Raw genomic sequence first — 25,393 nt, forward strand, 5'->3', positions numbered from 1 at the left:
AATGACAAAAAGTTTAACACATTCTTGGCAGTGTAAGCTCTAGATGATCGGATATAAGAATTGGTGGTGTGTAACCATTGAAAACGGTGCGCCTACTGAATACTTATTTAATATAAATGGCATTGCAAAACTTACCGGAAGTAAATCATTTGCCATTTTTTGTCCGGAACAATTGACAATTTATGAAGAACTTTGGATGATGCTATTTTGGTAAAAATAACGTTCACTTACAAAAATGCCACATGAAAAAGGATTGGTTTTGCTTACATTTGGTTGCAAAGTTTTCTCATTTTGAGCAAGATCAAAATGTCTGGCACTTTCAGAAGAGTCTTGACATTTTACAAATTTAAAACATTTTTATTTGCTGCTTTTTAAATTAAAATGTTAATCAATATTTCGTTGGATCACCATTATTTTGTGCAGCTCGCCAAATAAAATTTCAAGTTTTTTGCACTTTTATTGTATACTTTAAACAAAGTGGTATTCCGGACGTTCCCCCTCCCCCCAAGGCGTTTCCCCCCCCCCCCCCCAATAAATTTATAATTGTTTTGTTGAATTATAATCTTTTTTTTTTATTATCAAAATTATCATTTTGTTTATGAAGTCTTAATTAACTTTTAATATCTATGAAGCAGCTGGTATGGTTTTTTTTTGTTTTATAATTGTTTTTGGAGGGTTTAACTGTGTAAGGGTTGCAAGTAAATCATTTGTAGGTGCATGTTGGTGTACTAGTGGAATAAATGGAATATTCTTAAAATCTTACTGAGTATCTTATACATGTTTTTCATTTGGGAACACAAATGCAACCAAGAATAATGTGTAATCAAGACCCGTTTTGAATATACAATTAACACCTTATGTCAGTTTGAGTAAACCTGGGCAGGGTTGTGAAATTGTAGTTGTTTGTTGTTTTTAATCCAATTAAATATGGTCAATTGGTGAATTGAAAAATGGTAAAATCAAATTTAAATTAATTTAAAAACTAGCATCCCCAGCAAAACCCGATAATCGATTCGCCGATAGTAATTTTCTGATGGTCATATAATTTAACAGCATAATTAATTGTTTTTCACTAAGTGTATAATAATAATTTATATATCAGATTAAAGAGAATACAATTTTCTTTATTATGGTTTTTACTTCATGAAAATCTATAAAGGATAAGTGTTATAATTCGTTGCTTAATTATTGAACAATGCAGATTATCGGCATTTTCACATGTCCGCGGTAGAGTGCAATATGGTGGACACGGTTTGGTGACGGTGGGTATTTTCCACATGTTTTGCGGTGACGTAAATCCTAATGAATATTTATGAAGTAAAATTAACCAATCAGAGGAGGAATTCCCCTTCGTGATGATGCAACTTCCGTTAAAATCGGCTTGTAAACAATTGTGATACAAAGGACCAAAGTCTACGTGAATTTGTCTGAATCTTAATCGGTATGTACAAATAAATCTTATATCATTAAAAAGTACATATTCTAAGCTTTAATTTGATATATGTCATGACCAAATCGGTTCAGGTTTACCTGACCGCATTTTTGTTCAAAGTTCAGTGGTTATGAAAATCCCAAAATCTTCTCGGCCGTAGCAATGGCAGCCATTTTGTATTTCCTTCGCTTAGCGAAAAATTAACGAAATATTAGCAGAATAAAGCCTCATTAAGCAAAAGAACAACAGTACAGTGGGTGTTATTCCATATATCTAATATTTAATTGTGTGTTATGTCACTAATATGGAATTTTCGTTTTGTAAGGACGTTTGAATTGTAAAAATATCTGTAAACACCACTGTATATAATCTTAGGATACGCATCATTTCGGACAGCGATTTAAAAACATATACAATAATGTACCAAATAGTTTGCGTACATTGATTGATTTTGCTTTGAATAAATAATAATAAAAATATTATATATGTATTAAGGATTTTTATTATTAAGTTGTTTCAATATTTAAATAAGTATAATATTACATGTGCAGAAAACAGAATAACTTAACTTTCAACTTAACTTAAGACTTAAGTAATAACCAAAAACAAACAAAGAGTAAACTTAATTGTTCAAGAAAGACTGTTATTTTAATTTTATTTTATTTACTTTCAGGTGTATTTCAGTTGTAATACAGATAAGTGCCATCTGGTGGCAGGATATCAGAATGGACTTCCCTGGCCCTTATTGCGAGCAAGTTGGTTTAACTTGCCAGGCTTTGAATGACTCTACCATTCAGCCCATAACACTAGAACGTCTGACCAATGGACTTGTTCTTGAATTAAGATGGTATGCAAACAAGGTGAATCGTCCATTAAACATACTATTTGAGTGGTTGAGACTGTTACAGCCAACAGAATTAAATGACAGTACACTGAAGTACCAGATAAAAAATGCCAGTGAAATCAGCAAAAAGTTGAACGGAAAAAAAAAAGTCAAAGGCTTTTCAAACTTAGCAGAATTTAAAGGGACATTATTCGGTACAAAATGTTGAGAAACGAGATGCACGAGCACATGAAACTAGAAAAAAACTTAATGAGGCAAACATGAAAATATTAAAACAAGAAAAACTCATTAATGACTATGAGTATGAGAAGCGACAGAAAAAATCAAGTGCCAATGAAGTTCAACGTGATGTGGAAATTGGCAAGATGCAACCTCAAATAGTTGATCATGTAAAAAAAATCCCTTCTCAACTCAGAAGATCATGTTCAACAACTTTTGAATGAAAATGAAAGTCTGCAAAAACAAGTTGAACGTTTGCAGTTGTGCAGTTCTAAGCGAAAAAAGTCAGTGAACTACATGTACTTCAAGCGAAGTCTAAAAAAAGTAAAAAGCAAATTCAAAACTGAAATTGATGGAGAAGAAGTCAAATCTCTGAAAGTCAAAATTCTCAACAAAGACAAAGAAATTCGGTCATTGTTATCTGAAATTAATGAACTTGAAGAGAAATTGAGAGACAATGTAAATACCAAAAAAGCTGATGGCTCCTACAGTGACAATGTACGACTCTGTGTTATTGAACTTGCTGGACTGGAAGTTGCAGTTGAAAAAATTCCGAAGGTTGTGCAAGTTGTTTCTTCACACTTGTTTGCAAGAGATTTAAATAGTTCTGATTTACCATCAAAGTCGACAACACAGGCTATCATTGATGAAGGACATTATCTTGCCAAAAAATTCATTGCGGAAAGGATTGAATCATCTTCAAGTTTTGGCATAAACAGAGATGGAACAAGTAGAAAAAAACAAACGATCCTGGATACATCAATCACCCTTGATAGTGGTGAAGTAATGAGCCTTGGATTCACGCGAGTTGCTCATGAAACTGCAAAAGCCATCAATGAGACTACAAAAAAACACATAAAAGAACTCTCAGAAGTACAGACAGCAGCCGATGCAGATTCTTTTGTGAGGAATTCATTGAACAAACTTGCGTTCAGTATGTCAGATCGTGCAAGCAACGAAAAAGCTGCAGATAGACTTCTTGATGAGTGGCGAGATGAAGAGTTAGAAATGACTACAGAAAGTGACAAAATATAGGTTAAACATTTCCACTGTATGGCCCATGTTTTGCTTGGGTTTCACAAGTATTCATGTGAAGATGTTAAGAACTTTGAAAACAAAATGGTTGAGTCAGATGGCCCGTTAGGGCGTGACAGTTTGTCCCAGTTCAAGTCATGGAGGAAGACCGGAACAGTCGTCGAGCGTGTGGTCCGCATGGTCTCTGAAACATTTGGACCTGCTGGTGACCACCTTAGCCTGCATGACAGATGGGAGGCACACTGTAGCAAAAATGGTAATAGGCAGATTTTCTCCCTCTTTTAAGTGTATTTTTTATTTTACCTGAAACAAAAATAAATATTTGAAATACATGAAACAGTGCATTTAATGTATGTCATCAATTAACATAACAATTTACCAATATGGTATAATACTATAAAATATAATGTTGAACATATAATAATTTCAATTTTAAATAAATTACAGATCATTTTAAATGTCAATAAATCTAGTCGAATTTAAATAATTGGAAATTATTCAATAAATTTTTTACTCTTGTTTTGTAAACTTCAGATAAATGTTTATAGGAATGCTTTTATGTTTCAGGCGTGAAGTCAGTTTTAAATACTGTGCAGCTGCCTAATAGAAAGCTCATCTCAGTTAAGGCGGACTTGCAGTGCGAACGAATCAAAACCATGCTTAAGTGTTATGGACTCATTTTTGTCAAGGTGACTGGCCCATACTGGAACCTTGTAACATCAGGGTCAGTACCTTATCTCCTCCTGTACAAGAGTGTTCAGAGCTTGAGGATGTACTTGAGCGACTGCGTCAACAACCCAAAGCTGCTTATAACCGACAGACAGTGGGCGGCTGAGGATGTCGCCGATATACCTAACGGAACCTCTTCATGAAGAAGTTGTTAAGTGGAGACCTAGAGGACACACTGTTGCTTGATACCATCAGCGTTGTTGCCAGTGGAATGGTTAGGTGTATCGATAAACAGTTGGTTGACTTTTTGCCCGGTGGACAATTTGGTGCCATGCCAAGCGAAGAAGACCTCGACCACACGAAGTTTGCTCACTCTACAAACCTGAGCTGTGAACATCACTTCGGGGACTTGGACAGCTCGCAAAGACGTAGGCCCAATGTGTCCCTGCATCACCATTCATCAGTGCAAATTATCAAACAAAGTCGAGTGAACTTGATGAATTGGTTCGACAAAATGTCCTCAAATGACCGTTCCAGTTTGTTAAAAAATGCTCGGAAAGAAGGGAAGAAACTGCGAGAAGAACACATTTCATGTGAGAAGAATGTTTTAAATGAAATAAATAAAGACATGTCAACTGAAAATCAGAAGAAAGGAAGGAAACGAAAACACGATATTGCTGAAGAAATTGAAAATGAAGCCGAATTAATCAACATGAATGACGACATACAATTTGTCAAAAATGAATATGTTGCTGTGGCCTACCAGGACAACTGGTACCCGGGTATAGTTCATCAGGTTTCTGACGATTCAAAAACTCTCACTGTTCACTTTTTAGCGCAAACCAAAAATACAGGACATTACATTTGGCCAACCCTTAAAGATGAACAACAAGTGAACCCTCGGTTCATTTTAAGGCATGGTTTCATGCCAGAATGTAAAAACTCTGGAAGACTTTGGTTTGTTGCAGAACATGCTGACATAACAAAAGCTTACCAAACATTCAGCAAGGTGTTTTTTAGGTTAGTAAATTGTAGATACATGTATTTAACGCGATACTGTAAATTGTATATATTTTGATGTATCACTGGCTGATGTTGCTTTCTTGTAATTTATGTTAATTCTAAATTGTATATAGTTTATATATATATATATATATATATATATATATATATATTATAAAGAGAGAGAGAAATAATACAGTTAAAAAGGAATTAACAATTTTCTGTATATTATTCCTGTAAATAACATGTTTTTACTGGTTTTTTATTTGCTACATGTATTTGTTTGCTTTGGAATATTGGTATTACTTTGAAATATTGGTAAAATAAAAGTTTTCTGTTCAAATACATGTTTGTTTAATGTCTTTATATATATATTAACAAGATGTATATGCACACTATCAATAGATTAGGAACCAGTTTGAAAATTACATCAGTCCTATGAATATGTGCTGCAGAGATGCAACGACTGATAATTAAAAAAACCCACGTACATCACACATGGTTTTTTATAGGAAAAAATAATTTGCACTTAAAGATAGACAAAAATAGACATGAAAAATGAAAAGAGCATGTCAATTTACATGTGCATACCAATTTTCATAAAGATATATTGATAAATAATTTTTTTATAACAATTTATATAAAAATATTATCAGCGTCGGTGCCGTGAATTCCTGCAAATTTGGTCTTCTACAGACCAAAAAAGTGGCTTAATTTGGTGAAAATTCCGCAACTTAAAATTCCCATAAATTAGGACCTAGTAGAGAAATTTGAAAAATTCAAAGAGTTCTGAGTTTGTTTTAAGGAGCACTTTCATGATGTTATGAATAAACTAACAAATATGGCTTTAAAAAAATCAGCTTGGGATGCTATAAAAACTGTTTTTCCGTGTAACAGTTAAATATGATAAATAAATTAACTTTGTAACTGTCAACATTTTTTTTCATTCATTCATATGTTTATTATCAAATTATTGGATGTCACTGATATTTTATTTTTTACTAATAACTAATTTAGACTAAATTAATTAAAACAGAATTGAACTTTCCATGCGCATTATTTCATTATTAATAATATAATTAGCAAATGTAATAAAACTAATTGATATTTAAATAATTTAACTTAATGATATTAATAATATTTAAAAGCAAAAAAACAACAAATAAACTTTTTTATTAAATGAATTTGTGGAATTTAAGGGAAAATAAATGACTTTATGAATTTAAAAAAAAAGTCAATTCAAATCAATTCAATTATAACTAGAAATGGCGCGGCAGAGGCCGACGCGTATCCCCACGCCGAATGTTTGACCTAGGTGTGCCCCAGGGTTGGTAATGGGGCCATGCATAGCTGAGATTGACCGTATTGTCATAAGAGAAGTTCATCATCAATTAGAAGTGAATTGGTGTAGAAATGAAGAAGTTATAGTAAAAGGCAATTTTGGGTGGGTGTGACATATGTGGGCAGGGCGCCCCAGGGTTGGTAATTGTGCCATGCATAGTTGAGATTGACCGTATTGTCATAAGAGAAGTTCAGTATCAATTTGAAGTGAATCGGTGTAGAAATGAAGAAATTATAGTAAAAGGCAATTTTGGGTGGGTGTGGTCTATGTGGGCGGGGCGCCCCAGGGTTGGTAATGGGGCCATGCATAATTGAGATTGACTGTATTGTCATAAGAGAAGTTCAATATCAATTTGAAGTGAATCGGTGTAGAAATGAAGAAATTATAGTAAAGGCAATTTTGGGTGGGTGTGGTCTATGTGGGCGGGGCCCCAGGGTTGGTTATAGGGCCATGCATAGTTGAGATTGACCCTAATGTCATAAGAGAAGTTCAGTATCAATTTGAAGTGAATCCGTGTAGAAATGAAAAAATTATAGTAAATGGAATTTTTTGGTGGGTGTGGCCTATGTGGGCGGGCGCCCCAGGGTTGGGATTGGGGCCATGCATAGTTGAGATTGACCCTAATGTCATAACAAAAGTTCAGTATCAATTTGAAGTGAATCCGTGTAGAAATGAAAAAAATACAGTAAATGGAAATTTTTGGTGGGTGTGGCCTATGTGGGCGGGGCGCCCCAGGGTTGGGAATGGGGCCATGCATGGTTGAGATTGACCGTATTGTCATAAGAGAGGTCCAGTATCAATTTGAAGTGAATCGGTGTAGAAATAAAGAAGTAAATGTAAAATAACCTAAAAAAATGAGTGATAATTTCTGACGCGGCCCCACCCCAACCGCTATAACTTTTGACTCAGGGGGCAGATCAAAATTCCAAATAGTGCAGGGTCGCACATATGCTCATAGCTACCATGTGTGTAAGTTTCAAGGTTCTAGTGCTTTTAGTGTAGGAGGAGATAGTGGCCCGGACGGACAGACAGACGGACGGACGGCGGAGATAACCACAATATCCCCACCTTTTTTTCAAAAAGCGTGGGGATAATAATTAAAACAGTGATAAACTATTTAATAATGGTTTGTATGATAATGTGCTAATCTCATCTTATGAATGACTATCCCCCTTCAAAGATGTCACCTAATCTCATCAATGCTGATTAATGGGCCTGTATATTGCACCATAAGTACCCCTTTATACAATAGCTGTTATCTTGTAATATACACTTGCTAATCCAATTACCGCTTGTATATTGCACCATAAGTGCCTGATATATTGTTTAATGGTAGGTGTGTGTTATTACTTTATATTAGTGAAAACATAGCTTTCCTATTTATTTGCCTGGTTGTGAAAATATTTTCATCCTTGAGTTTCCTTTAATTTAAAAAAAATATTTTTGAGAGGGAACACCTGAGTACTACAAATCAATGAAAAATGTTCATACTAGCTGTATTGGGCCATTATAATTTAAATGTAACATAACAATTGTATTTACTCAAAATAAATATACCAATATGATATTTATTTAGTCAAAATAATTTGTGTTTCAGTTAAAATTTGAATATAGTTATTATTCTTCATTAAAAATCACAACTTATGGCTTATCTTCATTCATAACTATTATTTGTAACATACTATTCCACTTAAAATGATCATCAAAGAACATCAAAGGTGTGCTTTTACTCAATTTATTAATACAATAGTAATAATTGTTTAAGTAACATACGATTCCACTTAAAATGACCATCAAAGAACATCAAAGCTGTGCTTTTACTAAATTTTTCAAGGATCTCAATTAATGAAAGAAAAATTTCAGACACTTCTAAAAACAATTATCATTAGATCTATTTAGTTGGTAAAATTTGTTTGAGGCTTCCCTAAAAACAACCTTAAAAAAAAATCACCCAGTCACTTTTACCAAAGACCTTTAAAATGTATTCTATAGGTCTTTGCTTTTACTCACTCAGGACTCAATCAACTTAAATAAAAAAATAAATAAATTAATTATTAAGACACTTAAAATGCACTGAATTTTAATACTAATCGATAAAGTTATTTTTTCTCATATCCCGGCATTATTACAAATATCTACTTCTAATATACATTTTCATATTATGTAGACGTTTCACCCCCAAAATGGGGGTGAAACATCTAGGGACAAAACATCTGGGGAGGAAACGTCTTGGGGGGGGGGGAAACGTCTGCCACCCAGCTCATTGCAAGTTGTTGCGTTAATTTTCAAAATTTAATATGTGTTAACTTTGTTTGCAACATATATCCTCCAGTGGCCTAATGCTGGTAAAGACCTTATTCTAATTATATATTATAACAAGAATCAGGTGTTCACATTGACTCAGGCATGCTGTTTATTTTGTTGTATTGTACAGTGCCCTTGTATCAAGCGGGTCCTCAAATAATTTTGTGTACATCAAGAAATAGACCCTCGTGATGGCGTCACACGCATTCCCTCCAAGTATTTTGTTTCACTCAAATTACTACACTTGTAAAAAAAAGCAAACCGCCAAAATCAGAAAAAAACAGGTGTAATTCAATTTCAAAATCTTACTTCAATTAAAATAATTCAAATGTATCCATATTCCATGCATTGTATGCAGGGCCCTCGTTTGGCACTTTTTACTGCCGAATATCGGCGGCTTCCCCCATGCAAAAAGCATACTTTTTCCCCCTATTTCAGCTAAAAATTCCCCCCCTCTAAAAAAAAATTTTTTTTTTTACTCGTATGCCTATGTTGCCAGCTGGTATCGTGCTACTAACCTTTGATTAAATGTATATTAATGTAAATCACATTAAAATATAGCAATTTTAGGTGTTGAATGGTTGGTGAAAAGATCTTCTAAAATTCCCCTTTTCGCCCAAAACGACTCGAAATTCCCCCCTTTAAGGGCCTCGGCCCCCATCCCCCAAAGTGTAGAGAGGGCCCTGGTATGGTAGTTTCTTGTTGAGTCTGTTAGAGTTGTGGTTATAGAGATTGCGTGAAATTATGTGATAGAACATTCCCACATTATGCAATCAATACAGAAAAAAGTCTTGACCAGGTCACCATCGTTTTGCTGATCAAATTCAGAGCTCTGATCAAATATTTCCTCTTTTATAAATTGTTTATATAATGTTTCTAAATAACACAAAATCGTTTATTTATGAGTATATTCCAAACGACATCGTCTGTTGACATTTTAAACACTATTTATAGTATTCAAATCTTGAAATTGGAATAGCCGATCAGAATACACCAATGAACAAGAAAACATTTTCAAGTTGTCAGTTTTACACTATCAAGACAATCGATTATTTGTTATTATATCAGATGATAGACATTTGAAAAATATCAGCAAATATAAAGACCAAAGGTTAATAAATATATTTATAATGATTCATAGTCATACATGTATATGTTTATAAAATATTTGTGATGTAACCACTTTATGGAAATTACCCACGACTCAAACAGCATATAGCATATTGGTCCTCTTTATTGAATTTCCACATTAATTACAAATTAAAGCAGATAACTGTGCTAGTGTTAACACAACACTTTCATTTATTTGATATATTTTAATGAAAAAACTTTCATTTTGGGCCATCCTTAAAAATTCTTTTGTTTGGCATAACCCGACCGACCCACTAAAATCTTTTTAGTGCCCGACTGAATTTTTTTTTTGTCACTTTCCGCTTTTTATCCTTTCCGGTTATTTGCATCATTTAATTGAATGCTCTTTCAAGGATATCTAGAATAGCAATGAACAAAACGCGTACCGGTATTTATTTGAGTCACCTATTTATTTGACATATGCATATGCGATTAATTAGACTTTAAATACAATTATACCGCTCTTGTTTTTCTTGTATCCCTTTAATTAAAATACGCTAATGTTGTTAAGGATAGTGTGGGAGTAAAAAAACAACAAATTAATGAATTATCACCGTTCAATTCAATTCGGCAATTGGCAGAGATGTGTAATATTATCGCCATATAACTAATTAATTAATTATCACTCTTTAATTCAGATCGGTAAATATTCGGTAGAAAGATAAAAAGTGGTCAGCTTAGAAATATTTATTGACAGGTATTGTCACATTTTTGTTTCATTTGCTTATCTCTTTATACGACGTTCCGACCGGTCGCTATTTTGGAGGCAGACGGCGATATTAAATGTTTATTCAAATTATACAACATCTGCGCATGAATGACCCAATATTATCCGATAGCTCCACCCGTTCTCACGTTTCATTCGACAACGTCATGTCATGTGTAAGCGACCTCAATGCTGATTTGCCAGCTACCATGTGCACTTCATTAACAATAAGGTCAAGCAATGTCTAATCGGGTAAAGACTGGGTTTCGTTAACTGTTAGAATTGCAAACACTTTCATTGAAACAAAGAGACAAATATAGAAAACCAGTCCGGATTAAAAAGGGCGGATGTTTTCAACGAAATTTTACTAGATTTTCGCATTTTCGCAATTTAGATTTTTCTTGAGCCAAATTTTCAATAGTTTTGCAAATGACTCAAATGGCGAACGACAGCGCGAGCATTGCGAACCTGTTATTATTGGAATAAATGCTCGCTACTACAGGGCTCGCGCTGTCGTTCGCCATTTGCGAAAGTATAGCGAATTTGGCTCTAGAAAAATATAATTTGCAAATATGCTTAAATCCCGTTAATTTCATTGAAAACATCCGCCATTTTAATCCGGTGTGTTTTTTTAAAACTATTTATCTCTTTGTTTCCATGAACAATTTGAAGCGCATATGGTAGCAGGCCAATCAATATTGAGTTCGCTATCGGGTAATATTGGGTCATTCATGCGCAGATAATGGAATACACAGTTGATATTGTCATCTGCATACAATATAACGGCCGATGGCAAAAGTGGTATAAAAAATAAGTAAATGAAAAGAAGTTCTTTATAGAAAAAATAAACTTACGAATACACATGCGGTGATACGGACGGTGCAGAACAAAAATCTTTACCAATTTCCTTTCATGAGGCAGAAGACTTGGAGCTTTATTTGATAATTACCTTTCAGTTTGGTATATGTCGGAGCTCAATGTGAGAAAAAAAATTACTAAAAAAAAATTAAATCCCTACCTACCGACCCACCCAAATTTACCTGGGTCAGGGTATGCCAAACAAACAATTTTTTAAGGATGGCCTTGCCTAATTCTCAGAAAATGAAGTCTTTCTTGCCACTTAAAATGAAGGAATGCATGAGTTGTAATTTTTAATAATTTGTATGTGAGTTATAAATACAAATAGTATTATACTTTGTGAAATAAAAATATAGGGTCACAAGCCTTGTTTTGACTTTATTTGCATGAGCCCAGTGGGGCATGTACATTTTTTTTCCAGAAGCACTCAACCAGCAGGGCAAGAAGGTCTTACATCCACTGGCCTTACAGTTTATTCTGCTCACCTTGCTTTTTATCCCCCGCCTATGGAGGGATATTGTTTTGGCGTTGTCCGTCCTTCCATCCGTCCGTCAAGCACTTTTGTGTCCGGAGCCATATCTTGGAAGTTTTTTGGCAGATTTCATTGAAACTTGGTATGAGTATATATATATGGATAAGAGGATCATGCACGCCAAATGGCATTGTACACCATCTGTTAATAATGGAGTTATGGCCCTTTGTATCTTAAAAAAATGCTTTTTTAGCTGAGTGTCAAATAAAACAATTTTGTGTCCAAAAGCATCTTGGCAGGGGACATCAATTCAACGAATTTGCTTGTTTGCTATTGAATTCTTCTTTTATTTATGAAAACCTGGTAACCACCAAAGATTCCACATTTATGATTCAATCTGGGAGAAACTGAATGTTCAGCTTTACAATATCAATGCCTAGTTTAAATGTGGGTCATGTTGGGTAAAAAAAGGTCACCAAGTCAAATTCAGAAAATCTTTATAAGGACTCCTGAAGACTTAATGAGTTCCTAGTTTTATGACAAAATTATGATATATATTACTATTAGTCAGAATGTTTGTATTGACTGGTCGTATCTAGACTGGTTCAAGACTAGGTAACAGAGAAAAAAAGGTAATGAGATCAAATCTCATATAATTGTTGAACTTAAAAGTCAGGAAGCACCAAGATTTCGATGCAATTAAGCTACATTTATTACTGAGTGATATTATGAATATTTTGTAGCAAAATTGTTACTCAATATATGCCTTGGTTCTTAATTTGTAAGAAATTACTATGTAATGCCAGTTATGACAATATCTGTTAATTATTTAATTTTTAGCTCACCTGATTTCTCAGGTGAGCTTTTGTGACTGGTCTTTGTCCGTCTTCCGTCCGTCCGTCGTCCACATTTGGTTTGTAAACACTCTAGAGGCCACATTTCATGTCGGATCTTCATGAAACTTGGTCAGAAGATTTGTCCCAATAATATCTCGATCAAGTTCGAAACTGGGTCATGCTGGGTCAAAAACTAGGTAAAAAAAAGATAAACCTTGTAAACACTGTAGAAGTCACATTTCATGCCCAATCTTCATGTAACTTTGTCAAAATGTTTGCCTTAATGATATGTTGGTCGAGATCAAAAGTGGTTTTGGTCCGTTGAAAAACATGGCCACCAGTGGGCGGGGCAGTTTTCCTTTTTTGGCCATAGAGAAACCTTGTAAACACTCTAGAAGTCACAATTTTTGCGCAATCATCATGAAAGTTGGTCGAAACATTGGTTTTATTGATATCACGGACGAGTTGGAAATGGTCCAGATCGGTGAAAAAACATGGCGGGGCATTTTTCTCTTTATGTATATAGTGAAAACATGTGAACACTCTAGAAGTAACATTTTTGGCCCAATTTTCATGAAATTTGTTCAGAACATTCAGAACATTTGTTTCCTTGATATGAGAGTTGAGTTCGAAAATGGTTCCGGTCAGTTAAAAAACATGGCTGCGGGGGGGGGGGGGGGGGCATTTTTCTCTATATGTATATAGTGAAAACATGTGAACACTCTAGAAGTCACATTTTTGGCCCAATTTGCATGAAATTTGGTCAGAACATTTGTTTCCTTGATATGAGAGTTGAGTTCGAAAATGGTTCGGTCAGTTGAATAACATGGCTGCCAGGGGGGGGGGGGCAGTTTTCCTTATTTGGCTTTATAGAAACCTTTTTAACACTCTAGAAGTCACAATTTTTGCCCAATCATCATGAAATTTGGTCAAAACATTGGTTTTATTGATATCTCAGACGAGTTCGAAAATGGTCCAGATTGGTGAAAAAACATGGCCGCCAGTGGGCGGGGCAATTTTTCTCTATGTATATAGTGAAAACATGTGAACACTCGATCTAGAAGTCACATTTTTGGCCCAATTTTCATGAAATTTGGTCAGAATTTTGTTTCTTTGATATGAGAGTTGAGTTCGAAAATGGTTCCGGTCAGTTAAATAACATGGTTGCCGGGGGGGGGAGGGGCAGTTTTCTTATATTTATATAGTAAAAAAAGCTTGTGAACACTCTAGAAATCACATTTTTTGCCCAATCATCATGAAACTTGGTACAAAGATTGGTTTTATATATATCACATAATTAATGCCATAATTATTGCCCTTAGATTGTCCAAATTTTCATTATATTATACAAAATCCTTGTAAACACTCTAGAGGTCACAATTTTGTTTCAGATTTTATGAATCTTGGTCATAATATTTATTTTTGTAAGCAAAGTTTGATGTTTGGTCAACTCAAAATATAGTTCACCAGGTCAAATCTTACAAAAACAAAAACACTCCATATGCTAGAGTTTTGGTTCAATAATGATGAAACTTGACCAGGATGTTTGTCTGGACAACATCTAGGTCAAGTTTGACGTTTGGTAAAGATTGAATGAACTGACTCCTCTCAGGTGAGCGAACTAGGGCCATCTTGGCCCTCTTGTTTTAGAAAATGATAGCCAAGTATAAATAAATGATATCACATCAATTTATATTATATCCTTATGTTTTCATTTCTGTTTTATGTTACCAGAACACACAAAAATTCTTGAACCAATTATCATGTGCTTCAGGAGTTTATGGGTAACCACTTCATGCTTCCTTGCAGTCATCTCAATCAAGTGCCTTATCATAGAGAGAAAACACTTTTAATACACATTTGCCTTTCTTCAGATGATAATTCTGAAGTAAATGTAGCCACTTACATTTCTTAAATTTCTTCCTTCAAATTGTATTTAACAGTTTTTGCTTTTTCTTCCAGAAATATAGCTATGTTATATTGCATCCATCAGTGAAATGGAACAATGTGGTCAACTAAACAATACATGTACATACAGTTAGGGAAAGATCAAGGGCCACATGGCAGAGTGCTGTGCATTACTAATTAATACCCCCCTCTCACCATTCAGAACTGCTCAACAAAAACAGGCTGTTTTCAGGCTGAAAATCTTTTAATTTTTATGCCCCCTTTCGAAGAAAAGGGGGCATATAGTGATCGGACTGTCCGTCTGTCTGTCCGTCTGTCTGTCTTTCGTCACACTTTGCGTTTAGGTTTCGAAAAATGCTCATAACTTATATGTCCCTTGAGATATAACCTTCATATTTGGTATGCATGTGTATATGGACAAGGCCTTTCCATACGCACAAAAATTTTACCCCTGTGACCTTGACCTTGAACTTAGGGTCCGCGTTTAGGTTTCGAAATCTGCGTTTAGGTTTCGAAAAATGCTCATAACTTCTATGCCTTGAGATATAACCTTCATATTTGGTATGCATGTGTATATGGACAAGGTCTTTCCATACGCACACAAAATTTTACCCCTGTGACCTTGACCTTGAACTTAAGGGTCCGCGTTTAGGTTTCGAAATCTGCGTTTAGGTTTCGAAAAATGCTCATAACTTCTATGTCCCTTGATATATAACCTTCATATTTGGTATGCATGTGTATATGGACAAGGCCTTTCCATACGCGTACAAATTTTTACCCCTGTGACCTTGACCTTGAAGTTAGGGTCCTCGTTTAGGTTTCGAAATCTGCGTTTAGGTTTTGAAAAAAGCTCATAACTTCTATCAAGCTTTTATAGGGGGCATAAGTCATCCTATGGTGACAGCTCTTGTTTAAGTAATTTTTGAAATATTTAATGACAAATAAAAAAATTTGCTTAAGAATCTTAATTAAAAGTATTTGACACAGAAATTCTTTGAATTTAAAATATTATAGATAAAGAAAATGTCACCATACAGGTATGGCTTTTGATTCTGCCCTTTAGTGCAGTACTCTTTACAAAATGTACTCCTGGATTTTTCACTATGAATTATTTCTTTGACAGTTCTTACGTAAATTCGAGCAAATACTTACGCCATTAAAAGACACATGTAAAGAATAATCATATAATAATAATAATATAGTAGTCTGCTGAAAGCATACATGTACGAAGTCGAACAAAAGGTGTTGATTTGGGTTTTAAGAACACAATTTTGCTACATGTTAATTCAATAGCCTTCAGCCAAATGTTAAAAATGTATACCTTCTATGGTCAAGTTAAAAGACTTCACAATGGAGAATAGTGCATGTCTGATTGTCTAATGATCCAACCATTACCCATTTGGTAAACTAAAGAGGAACAAAACACCCATGCTGTGAAATTAGCTGTTTAAGAATCATGCGTAATATAATTATTAAAGACCATCTGCTTTATGGCGATGCCTGACTTGTCTGAGGTATCACATGCTGAAATTGCTGTTAGAACAGCCCTGAAAGGCTTAGTATCTGACACTTCCTAATATTTTGGAGAGCATACCATTTGGCCTAGCTCTGATGTTAAACAGCTCTTAGAATCCCTGAAGAGCTAAATGTATGAACATCTCAGAGAGTGTACAATTTGGCCCAGTTGTAAGGAAAACAGCCTATTACAGTCCAGAAAGACTACTTCAAATTGTATGAAGCTTTAAAACATATCAGAGAGCGTACAATTTGAACCTACCCTTGGGTAAAACTGCCCTGAAAATCTACCCAGATACATTTATGTATAGATTTTCTTAACATTTTACAGAACCAACCATGGCGGCGGGTACCAAGGTGACCTTGACAGATGCCTTGCAGAATGTGGATGTGCTGGATGAGCTGCCTTTGCCAGATCAGCAGCCATGCATCGAGGCACTGTCTCTCTCCATTCACTATCAGACCAACTTTGACACCAACTTCGAGGACAGAGCTGCCTATGTGACCGGTGTTGCCAGATACATAGAGGAGGCAACAGTGCATGCTGACCTGGTATGTTTGTGTGGTTGTTGTTTACATGTGTGTCTTGTGTAGTATAATAAGCTTTCTATTCTGTTGGTGAAGCTGAAGGTTCATTTAATGTATGTTCAAGTTTGAGTGTATTTATTTTAGAAATGTTTTATTAACCAGGTTTTCCAAAGGAAAAAACTGGTTATTAGATTGGCGAATGCGGGCGGGCTGGCTGGCTGGCGGGCTGGCTGGCTGGCGGGCTGGCGGGCTGGCGGAATAAGCTTGTCCGGGCCATAACTATGTCGTTCATTGTCAGATTTTAAAATCATTTGGCACATTTGTTCACCATCATTGGACGGTGTGTCGCGCGAAATAATTACGTCGATATCTCCAAGGTCAAGGTCACACTTTGAGTTCAAAGGTCAAAAATGGCCATAAATGAGCTTGTCCGAGCCATATCTATGTCGTTCATCGTCAGATTTTAAAATCATTTGGCACATTTGTTCACCATCATTGGACTGTGTGTCGCGCGAAATAATTACGTCGATATCTCCAAGGTCAAGGTCACACTTTGAGTTCAAAGGTCAAAAATGGCCATAAATGAGCTTGTCCTGGCCATAACTATGTCATTCATTGTGAGATTTTAAAATCATTTGGCACATTTGTTCACCATCATGGGACGGTGTGTCCCACGAAAGAATCACGTCAATATCTCCAATGTCAAGGTCGCCACGACTAAAAATAGATTTAAAAAAAAAAAAAATTACAAAGGGGGTTAATTTTTTTTGGTCATTTCAAAAGTTCAGTTTGAGTTTTCTCCCTTTATCAGATTTTTTTTTCACAATGAAAACCTGGTTTTGTGACAATTTTGTCCCTTGTTTTATTTTGTTTTATTTTAGAATGTTCCATTCTGTTTTAATTTATATAATTGTTTGCATTTATCATTGTCGATTAGGTAAGTATTGATGTCTTTTAGGTCTTATGCATATGAAACGAGGAATTAAACGAAGATGGTCTTAGCGTTTGTATAGCCTCACATTAGAAGGACAAGAAATTGTTTACTGCCCAATAAACAATGAAGATTATTTCCATTCTCACATGATCGACAAATATAATGCATAACAGTCATGGGGATTTTGTTTTATTATACTCCGCTCAGAATTGTAACTATTTTTTGCATTGCTTTTTGGGTAATTATTAGTTGAACATGAATAATTTGTTCAGTTTCTTTATGAAAACTACTTATATTGTCTTTTCAGAATGTTTTGTAACATTTTCAATTCAACTGATTTCTCTGTAAGTAGAGTGTTCATAGTATACAAGAGCAATATCCCTTATGAGACAGGTAATTGGAAATGTGGTCTTATGGCATATGCAGCCAGCGTTGCAGCCGTAGCTCCAGACCAGCCTGCGCATTTGTGCAGTCTGGTCCAGAGTTACCCTATCTGCTATAAGTCTCAAAAGGTTCATATTCTCATAAGCGGACAGGTAGCTCCTGACAAGACTGCCGAGATATGCAGACTGCTCTCAAGCTAACCTGGCCACATTTGGTATAAGACCCATTTTCACATGATGTGGCTGGTATTTTTTGCAGAACAAGTTATTGGAGGAAGGCAAGGAGTATGCTGTGATGATCTACACGTGGCGTTGCTGCTCACGGGCACTGCCTCAGGTTGGTAGGAAATCAAGCATCAAACTTAACACCACATATTTCTGGAAATTACAGACTTTATATGTGTTAATTTTCATTATTAACCAGGTTTTCCGAAGGAAAAAACTGGTTATTAGATTGGCGAATGCGGGCGGGCTGGCTGGCGGGCGGGCGGAACAAGCTTGTCCGGGCCATAACTATGTCGTTCATTGTCAGATTTTAAAATCATTTGGCACATTTGTTTACCATCATTGGACGGTGTGTCGCGCGAAATAATTACGTCAATATCTCCAAGGTCAAGGTCACACTTTGAGTTCAAAGGTCAAAAATGGCCATAAATGAGCTTGTCCTGGCCATAACTATGTCATTCATTGTGAGATTTTAAAATCATTTGGCACATTTGTTCACCATCATGGGACGGTGTGTCGCACAAAACACGTCAATATCTCCAATGTCAAGGTCGCCACGACTAAAAATAGATTTTTTTAAAAAACAAACTTACAAAGGGGGTTAATTTTGTTTGTTCATTTCAAAAGTTCAGTTTGAGTTTTCTCCCTTTATCAGAATTTTTTTTCACAATGAAAACCTGGTTTTGTGACAATTTTGTCCCTTGTTTTAGATTATTTCAACACTGCACCTAGTTTTCTGTTATCTTAAATCTTTTTAAGAAAGTACTTTAAAGTTTATTTAGGGGCTATATATTTTTTGACAGACCATTGCATGAGGTTATTTTTATGACAATACAATTCCAACTTGACAAAAAAGCAACTTTTTTCCCAGATTGCCCTGTGCAGACTGCACAAGGTAAAAAGGGACGACTTTTTCCGATTTTATGGAATTTTTCATTAAAAAGAAGTTTCTTCTTAACAAAAATCCAGTCTAGGAGGAAATTGTTGTCCCTGCTAAGCCTGTGTGGACTGCACAGGCATATCTGGGACGATACTTTACGCACATGTATTTAGCCCCATTTTCTGGTATTGCTTTGCAGGTGAAAAGCAATGAACAAGAAAACAGAGTGGAGATCTACCAGAAGATAGTGGAGGTTCTGGATCCACCAGTCTCAAAACTCAGGGATTTCATGTATTTTCAGGTTTGTGAATATTAAATGACTGTGGCAAGTTGTTTGTGGTATTTTTAGCTCGACTATTATATATGAAATATATATAGTGGAGCTATCCTACTCACCCCGGCATTGCCGTTCCCGTTGGCGTTTGCGTGCAAATGTTAAAGTTTGCGTACTACCCCAAATATTTTCAATGTCCTTTCACATATTGCTTTCATATTTTGCATACTTGTTTACCAACATGACCCCAACCTATAAACAAGAGCAGACCACTGTATCAAGCATTTTAACAGAATTATGGCCCCTTTTATACTTAGATAATTTAACATTTTGCTTAAATTGCCATAACTTCTTTATTTATGATCAGATTTTATTAATACTTTGACAAAACAACACTTACCTGATTACCACAAAGGATTCCACCCAAACAATACCCCACGCCCCAACCCAGAATCCCTGCCTCCCCCCCCCCCAATTTTTTTTTTTCCTTTTTTATTTTTGAAAGATTGCTAATAAATGACCACCCCCCCACATTATACCCCCCTCTAACCACCCCTACCCCCCAACCCCCCCCCCCCCAAATTATTTTTTTTCTCCTTTTTTATTTTTGAAAGATTGTCTTATAAATTATTGAATTTTAACAATTTCCCCATGATGGCGTACGTTATACCTGATTACCACAATGGATTCCACCCAAACAATACCCCACACCCCAACCCAGAATCCCTGCCCCTCCACACCTCCCCCCCCCCCCCCCCCCCCCCAAATATTTTTTTTTCCCTTTTTTTATTTTTGAAAGATCGTCTAATAAATTATTGAATATTAACAATTTCCCCATGATGGCTTACGTTATACTGTCAAGCACTCGAATAGTCGAGCGCGCTGTCCTCTGACAGCTCTTGTTATGCCCCCTGTAGGGTGGCATATAGCATTTGAACTGTCTGTCCGTCCGTCATTCCATCAGAAAACTTTTACATTGGCCATAACTTTTGCAATATTGAAGATAGCAACTTGATATTTGGCATACATTTGTATCTCATGGAGCTTCACATTTTGAGTGGTGGAAGGTCAAGGTCATCCTTCAAGGTCAAAAGTAAAAAATACAATCCAAGGGAAGTAATATGCTTTAAAAGGGAGATAATTTCTAAACCTGCCAAATGATATATTGAAATTTTATTTCAAAGCGGCGCAATAGGGGGCATTGTGTTTCTGACAAACACATCTCTTGTATAAATTTGGACGTCAGAGAAGTAATCAGGAAGAAAATGTTCAAGATTATATGCACTGATGCTTTTATATTTACAGAAAATGTATTTGTATTTCATAGTTCAACATTGATATTCAGTTACATGTAAATCAGCCGTAATGTATAAATGCTGCACTAGTTAACATGCCATCTACATGTACATGCCATCTACATGTATGATTGCAATATTCAAGAGAAGATTGCTACTTGCCTGTCTGAAACCAGGAAGTGATTGCTTTCCAACAATAGCATTGATGTATGTGTGTAAAAACAATTTTGTATGTTGATTCAAAGTGCATGTCTCTCAGTGCGACCCTCCTATAAGAGGGACAAAAAGGGCCTGAAGGGGGTATTGTTTTACAGAAATAAATATTTATGAGCCGCGTTCAGAGAAAACTGGGCTTAATATATTTTATATAAATAAATATTTATATACTTGCTTCAGGTTTAAATTTGTGTAAATTTAATTGCTGATCTGTTGTATCAAACATCTCATTTTGTTGTTAATATATATATATTTTTCATTCATTTACAAGGTGAAAACCTTTATATTATCAGATATTAATTACCATGCAATAAGAGACCTATTTTTATTGACATGGTCCCTTTAATACTTGTGCTTAATGCATGTGCATTTAGTGTCTTCTCAGTTAAACCTAACCTGGGATGACAGGTTCCACCTTGACTGAATTTTTGTTTTGAAGAGACTTCCTTTAAACAAAAAACGTCAATAAAAGTGGAAAATGTTGTTCCTGGCTTATCTGGCACAACACTTTACGGACATGAATTGAGCATGGTTTTACCATAATGCCGCTCATTTATTTTGGGATGTATCAGGTTATGAAGAGAGACATCATCATCTTAAACAGCAATGTTTCTGGGTATGTTATAGAAAAAGGCAATAGAGCGTTTTTGTGGAGAAGTAAAACGACTCTGTCACAGAGAAAAGAAGAATGATTTTGTGTCCGAGGCCTACTTGCTCACACTTGGCAAGTTTGTCAACATGTTTGCTGTGCTTGATGAACTGAAAAACATGAAGGCCAGTGTAAGAAATGACTACTCAGCCTACCGCAGGTATACACTGGTGTGCATGTCCGGTGTAGAGTTGTTGTAGCCCAGTATTGGTTGCCGTGTTGCTGTAGTGCGCATGTCAGGTTTTATAGCCATGTATTTGTTGCTGTGTTGCTGTGGTTTGCATTGTATAGCACTTTCAAACTGGGATAGCACTTGACACGAAGTTATAACACACCAAATTGTTAATTGTTGCTACTAAAACGAAATGGTTGATTTTTATGCCCCCAGTAGGGTGGCATATAGCAGTTGAACTGTCCGTCAGTCAGTCAGTCAGTGTATCAGTCTCTCAGTATGTCTGAAAACTTTAATGGCCATAACTTTTTCAATATTGAACATAGCAACTTGATATTTAGCATACATGTGCATCTCATAGAGCTGCACATTTTGAGTGGTGAAAGGTCAAGGTCATCCTTCAAGGTCAAATGTCAAATATATGGAGTATGTCCGTCGGTCAGAAAACATTAACATTGGCCAGAACTTTTTCAATATTGAAGATAGCAACTTGATATTTTGCATGCATGTGTATCTCATGAAGCTGCACATTTTGAGTAGTGAAAGGTGTAGGTCAAGGTCATCCTTCAAGGTCAAATGTCAAATATATGGCGTCTCTCCGTCCGTCCTAAAAATTTAACATTGGCCATCACTTTTTCAATATTGAAGATAGCAACTTGATATTTGGCATGCATGTGTATCTCATGGAGCTGAACATTTTGAAAGGTGGAAGGTCAAGGTCATCCTTCAAGGTCAAAGGTCAAATATATGGCATCTGTCCGTCCGTCTGAAAACTTTAACTTTCCCCATAACTTTTTTATGCCCCTGAAGGGTGGCATATAGTTTTTGAAATGTCTGACTGTTCGTCAGTCAGTCTGTCTGTTTGTCCGTCAGTCTGTCTGTTCGTCTGTTTGACTGTCCGTCCGAAAACTTTAACATTGCCCATAACTTTTGCAATATTGAAGATAGCAATTTGATATTTGGCATTCATGCATATCTCATGGAGCTGCACATTTTAAGTGGTAAAAGGTCAAGGTCATCCTTTATGGTCAAAGGTCAATGCATATCTCATGGAGCTGCACATTTTGAGTGGTGAATGGTCAAGGTCATCCTTCAAGGTCAATGTCAAAGGTCAAATTTTGCAATATTGAAGATAGCAACTTGATATTTGGCATGCATGCGTTTCTCATGGAGCTGAACATTTTGAATGGTGAAAGGTCAAGGTCATCCATCAAGGTCAAAGATCAAATTTTGCAATATTGAAGATATCAACTCGATATTTGGCATGCATGTGTATCACATGGAGCTGCACATTTTGAGTGGTGAAAGGTCAAAGACAAGGTCATCCTTCAAGGTCAATGTCAAAGGTCAAAATTTTGCAATATTGAAAATAGCAACTTGATATTTGGCATGCATGTGTATCTCATGGAGCTGCACATTTTGAGTGGTGAGAGGTCAAGGTCATCCTTCAAGGTCAAGGGTCAAATTTTGCAATATTAAAGATAGCAACTTGTTATTTGGCATGCATGCGTATCTCATGGAGCTGCACATTTTGAGTGGTGAAAGGTCAAGGTCATCCTTCAAGGTCAAGGTCAAAGGTCAAATTTTGCAATATTGAAGATAGCAACTCCTTATTTGGCATGCATGCGTTTCTCATGGAGCTTCACATTTTGAGTGGTGAAAGGTCAAGGTCATCCTTCAAGGTCAAAGGTAAAATATATGGCTTCAAAGAGGCGCAGTAGGGGGCATTGTTGGCCCTTGTTTGTTACTAAGAAGGGGATCAGCTGGAATTTCAGCTATCATTACTTGTTGTTAAAAAATAATCATGTTAAAAATATTCAGTATTTACAATTGAAGAGGTGTAATTCGACATAAAAAAGTTGCAGTGTATTTTAGTCTTATGATATGTTATAACTTTTGCCAAGTGTACTTCCAGTATAGTCTGTTAACGGAGAATGGTCATTAATATTAAGGTATATAGATTCCAGTTTGATAGCATTGAAAGTCTTTTCATGATTTTGTTTTGTTCATGTTGTAATACTTTTGATTTATTAAAAAATCAAAAAATTGTCCTTTTATTATTCTGTCTGCTCCTAATGAAATAATTCACCTTAAGCTTTATTTCATATCCATGGTGGTATAACTTGTAAGGTCTTCATAGTGTCATAGTGTGTATTCCACATTTGCGTTTTTTCATAAAAATTTCACGTTGTGGGTGGATAAATATATATAAAAACATTGTATTGTAAATTGCTTCTCAGGGACCAAAGTTTCCTTCAAATGCAAGCACATTTTACGACCACATTACATGAAGGGACTTTAAGCTGTAACATGTAGCATGCTTTTGTTCTGCCATATTCCACATCTTACCAGTTGGAACCATGGTTACCAGTTATTATAATAACTAATAACATTCTGCGTTCCAACCTACAATTCACCCTAAATTTTTTATCTCAGAACATTTTGGCAATAATGATGTTCTAAAATAACATTTAAATGAAGAATGCATATTTAATCGTATCATGCTGAATAAGAAATTTTTGGTTCATTGCCTTCTGCAGTTGTGGAGCATGGTAGACAAGTTATATTCTTACAATAGCGAAGTTTTATTGCAGCTCCACATCACAGGGCTTATACTGTATGGCATAAAGCAAAGAAATGAAAGTGTTTTTTTTATAAACTTGTTTTCAATAGAATGATGAATCCTCACAGTACAAAATTCAAATTTATCTTCTTCAATGTGTATTGCTGAAGTATACAACCTCAATATTTAAAAAATATTTTTCCAAAATGTTTTCTTCTGTGCAATGCAATTGTGTTGCAATGCAATTGTATAAGCCCTGTATGTAAATCCTAACATTTAATCTGTTCATATATGTAACCACATTCACTGTGTATTCATGTAACTACTTCTGATTGTAGCAAAGATTAAGAGACAGGTTTGGCCTTGAAGTCAAGATACTCCTACATAAGGATTCCAAGAGAGAATTTGTGACCCAGGCACATCTTTTAGCATTGGCAAACTTACTGAACATGTTTGCAATACTAAATGAGCTTAAAAACATGAAAGCGGCCCTCAGTAATGACTACTCTGCCTACAATAGGTAACAGAAGCCTACTTTAGGGGCATGGCCGCTAACAATGGGCCCTCCATAGGGCTGGAACTTGAGTCTTTTTCCCATGAATTTGTCTCTTTGCTGCATTCTACAGTGTACTTAGCTCTCAGCCATGAGAGAATTTCTTGTTTACTAACTTTACAGCATGTTCTGTATTTGTGTCACATATCAAAAGTAATTTTTCAGTATATAAAATGTTATACTAAAACATTTGAATAGCATACTGTGTTTCACTAATTATTTAAAATAATAAATATTAGTAAAGCATATTTAGAAACTCCTTGGCAAAAAACTGTATTTTTTTTTACAAGTGACTATTGCTTTTAGACAAGGATTTTTTGGCATGAACTTGGGCAAGTTTTAAGTAACATACATGGCAAAACCTCTGATAGTATCTATGCATAAATGTGTCCTGTCTTCTCTGATTATCAAGGCGTCAGCTTTTTTCTGCAAAGATTAACACAATGTT

The 25,393-nt window shown here is 35.5% G+C and overlaps 1 protein-coding gene across 4 annotated transcripts in view; it reads left to right on the forward strand.

Moving 5' to 3' along the window:
- The first annotated feature begins 74 nt into the window (after positions 1–74).
- The window catches only part of LOC127876583 (cytoplasmic FMR1-interacting protein-like), a 77,860-nt gene continuing 52,541 nt past the window's right edge, over positions 75–25,393 (forward strand). Inside the window, exons 1-5 of one of the 4 annotated variants that reach the window (XM_052421899.1) lie at positions 75–210; positions 16,605–16,825; positions 18,378–18,455; positions 19,423–19,524; positions 21,636–21,817. In XM_052421899.1, coding sequence (XP_052277859.1) covers positions 16,613–16,825; positions 18,378–18,455; positions 19,423–19,524; positions 21,636–21,817 — 575 coding nt within the window. In that variant the 5' untranslated portion in view covers positions 75–210; positions 16,605–16,612. Of the gene's footprint in view, positions 211–16,604; positions 16,826–18,377; positions 18,456–19,422; positions 19,525–21,635; positions 21,818–24,730; positions 24,913–25,393 lie in introns of all 4 variants that reach the window. The other 3 variants (XM_052421901.1, XM_052421902.1, XM_052421900.1) reach the window with 3 other exon arrangements.

Source organism: Dreissena polymorpha, chromosome 4 (assembly GCF_020536995.1).
Source record: "Dreissena polymorpha isolate Duluth1 chromosome 4, UMN_Dpol_1.0, whole genome shotgun sequence".
NCBI classification, from domain to species: domain Eukaryota; kingdom Metazoa; phylum Mollusca; class Bivalvia; order Myida; family Dreissenidae; genus Dreissena; species Dreissena polymorpha.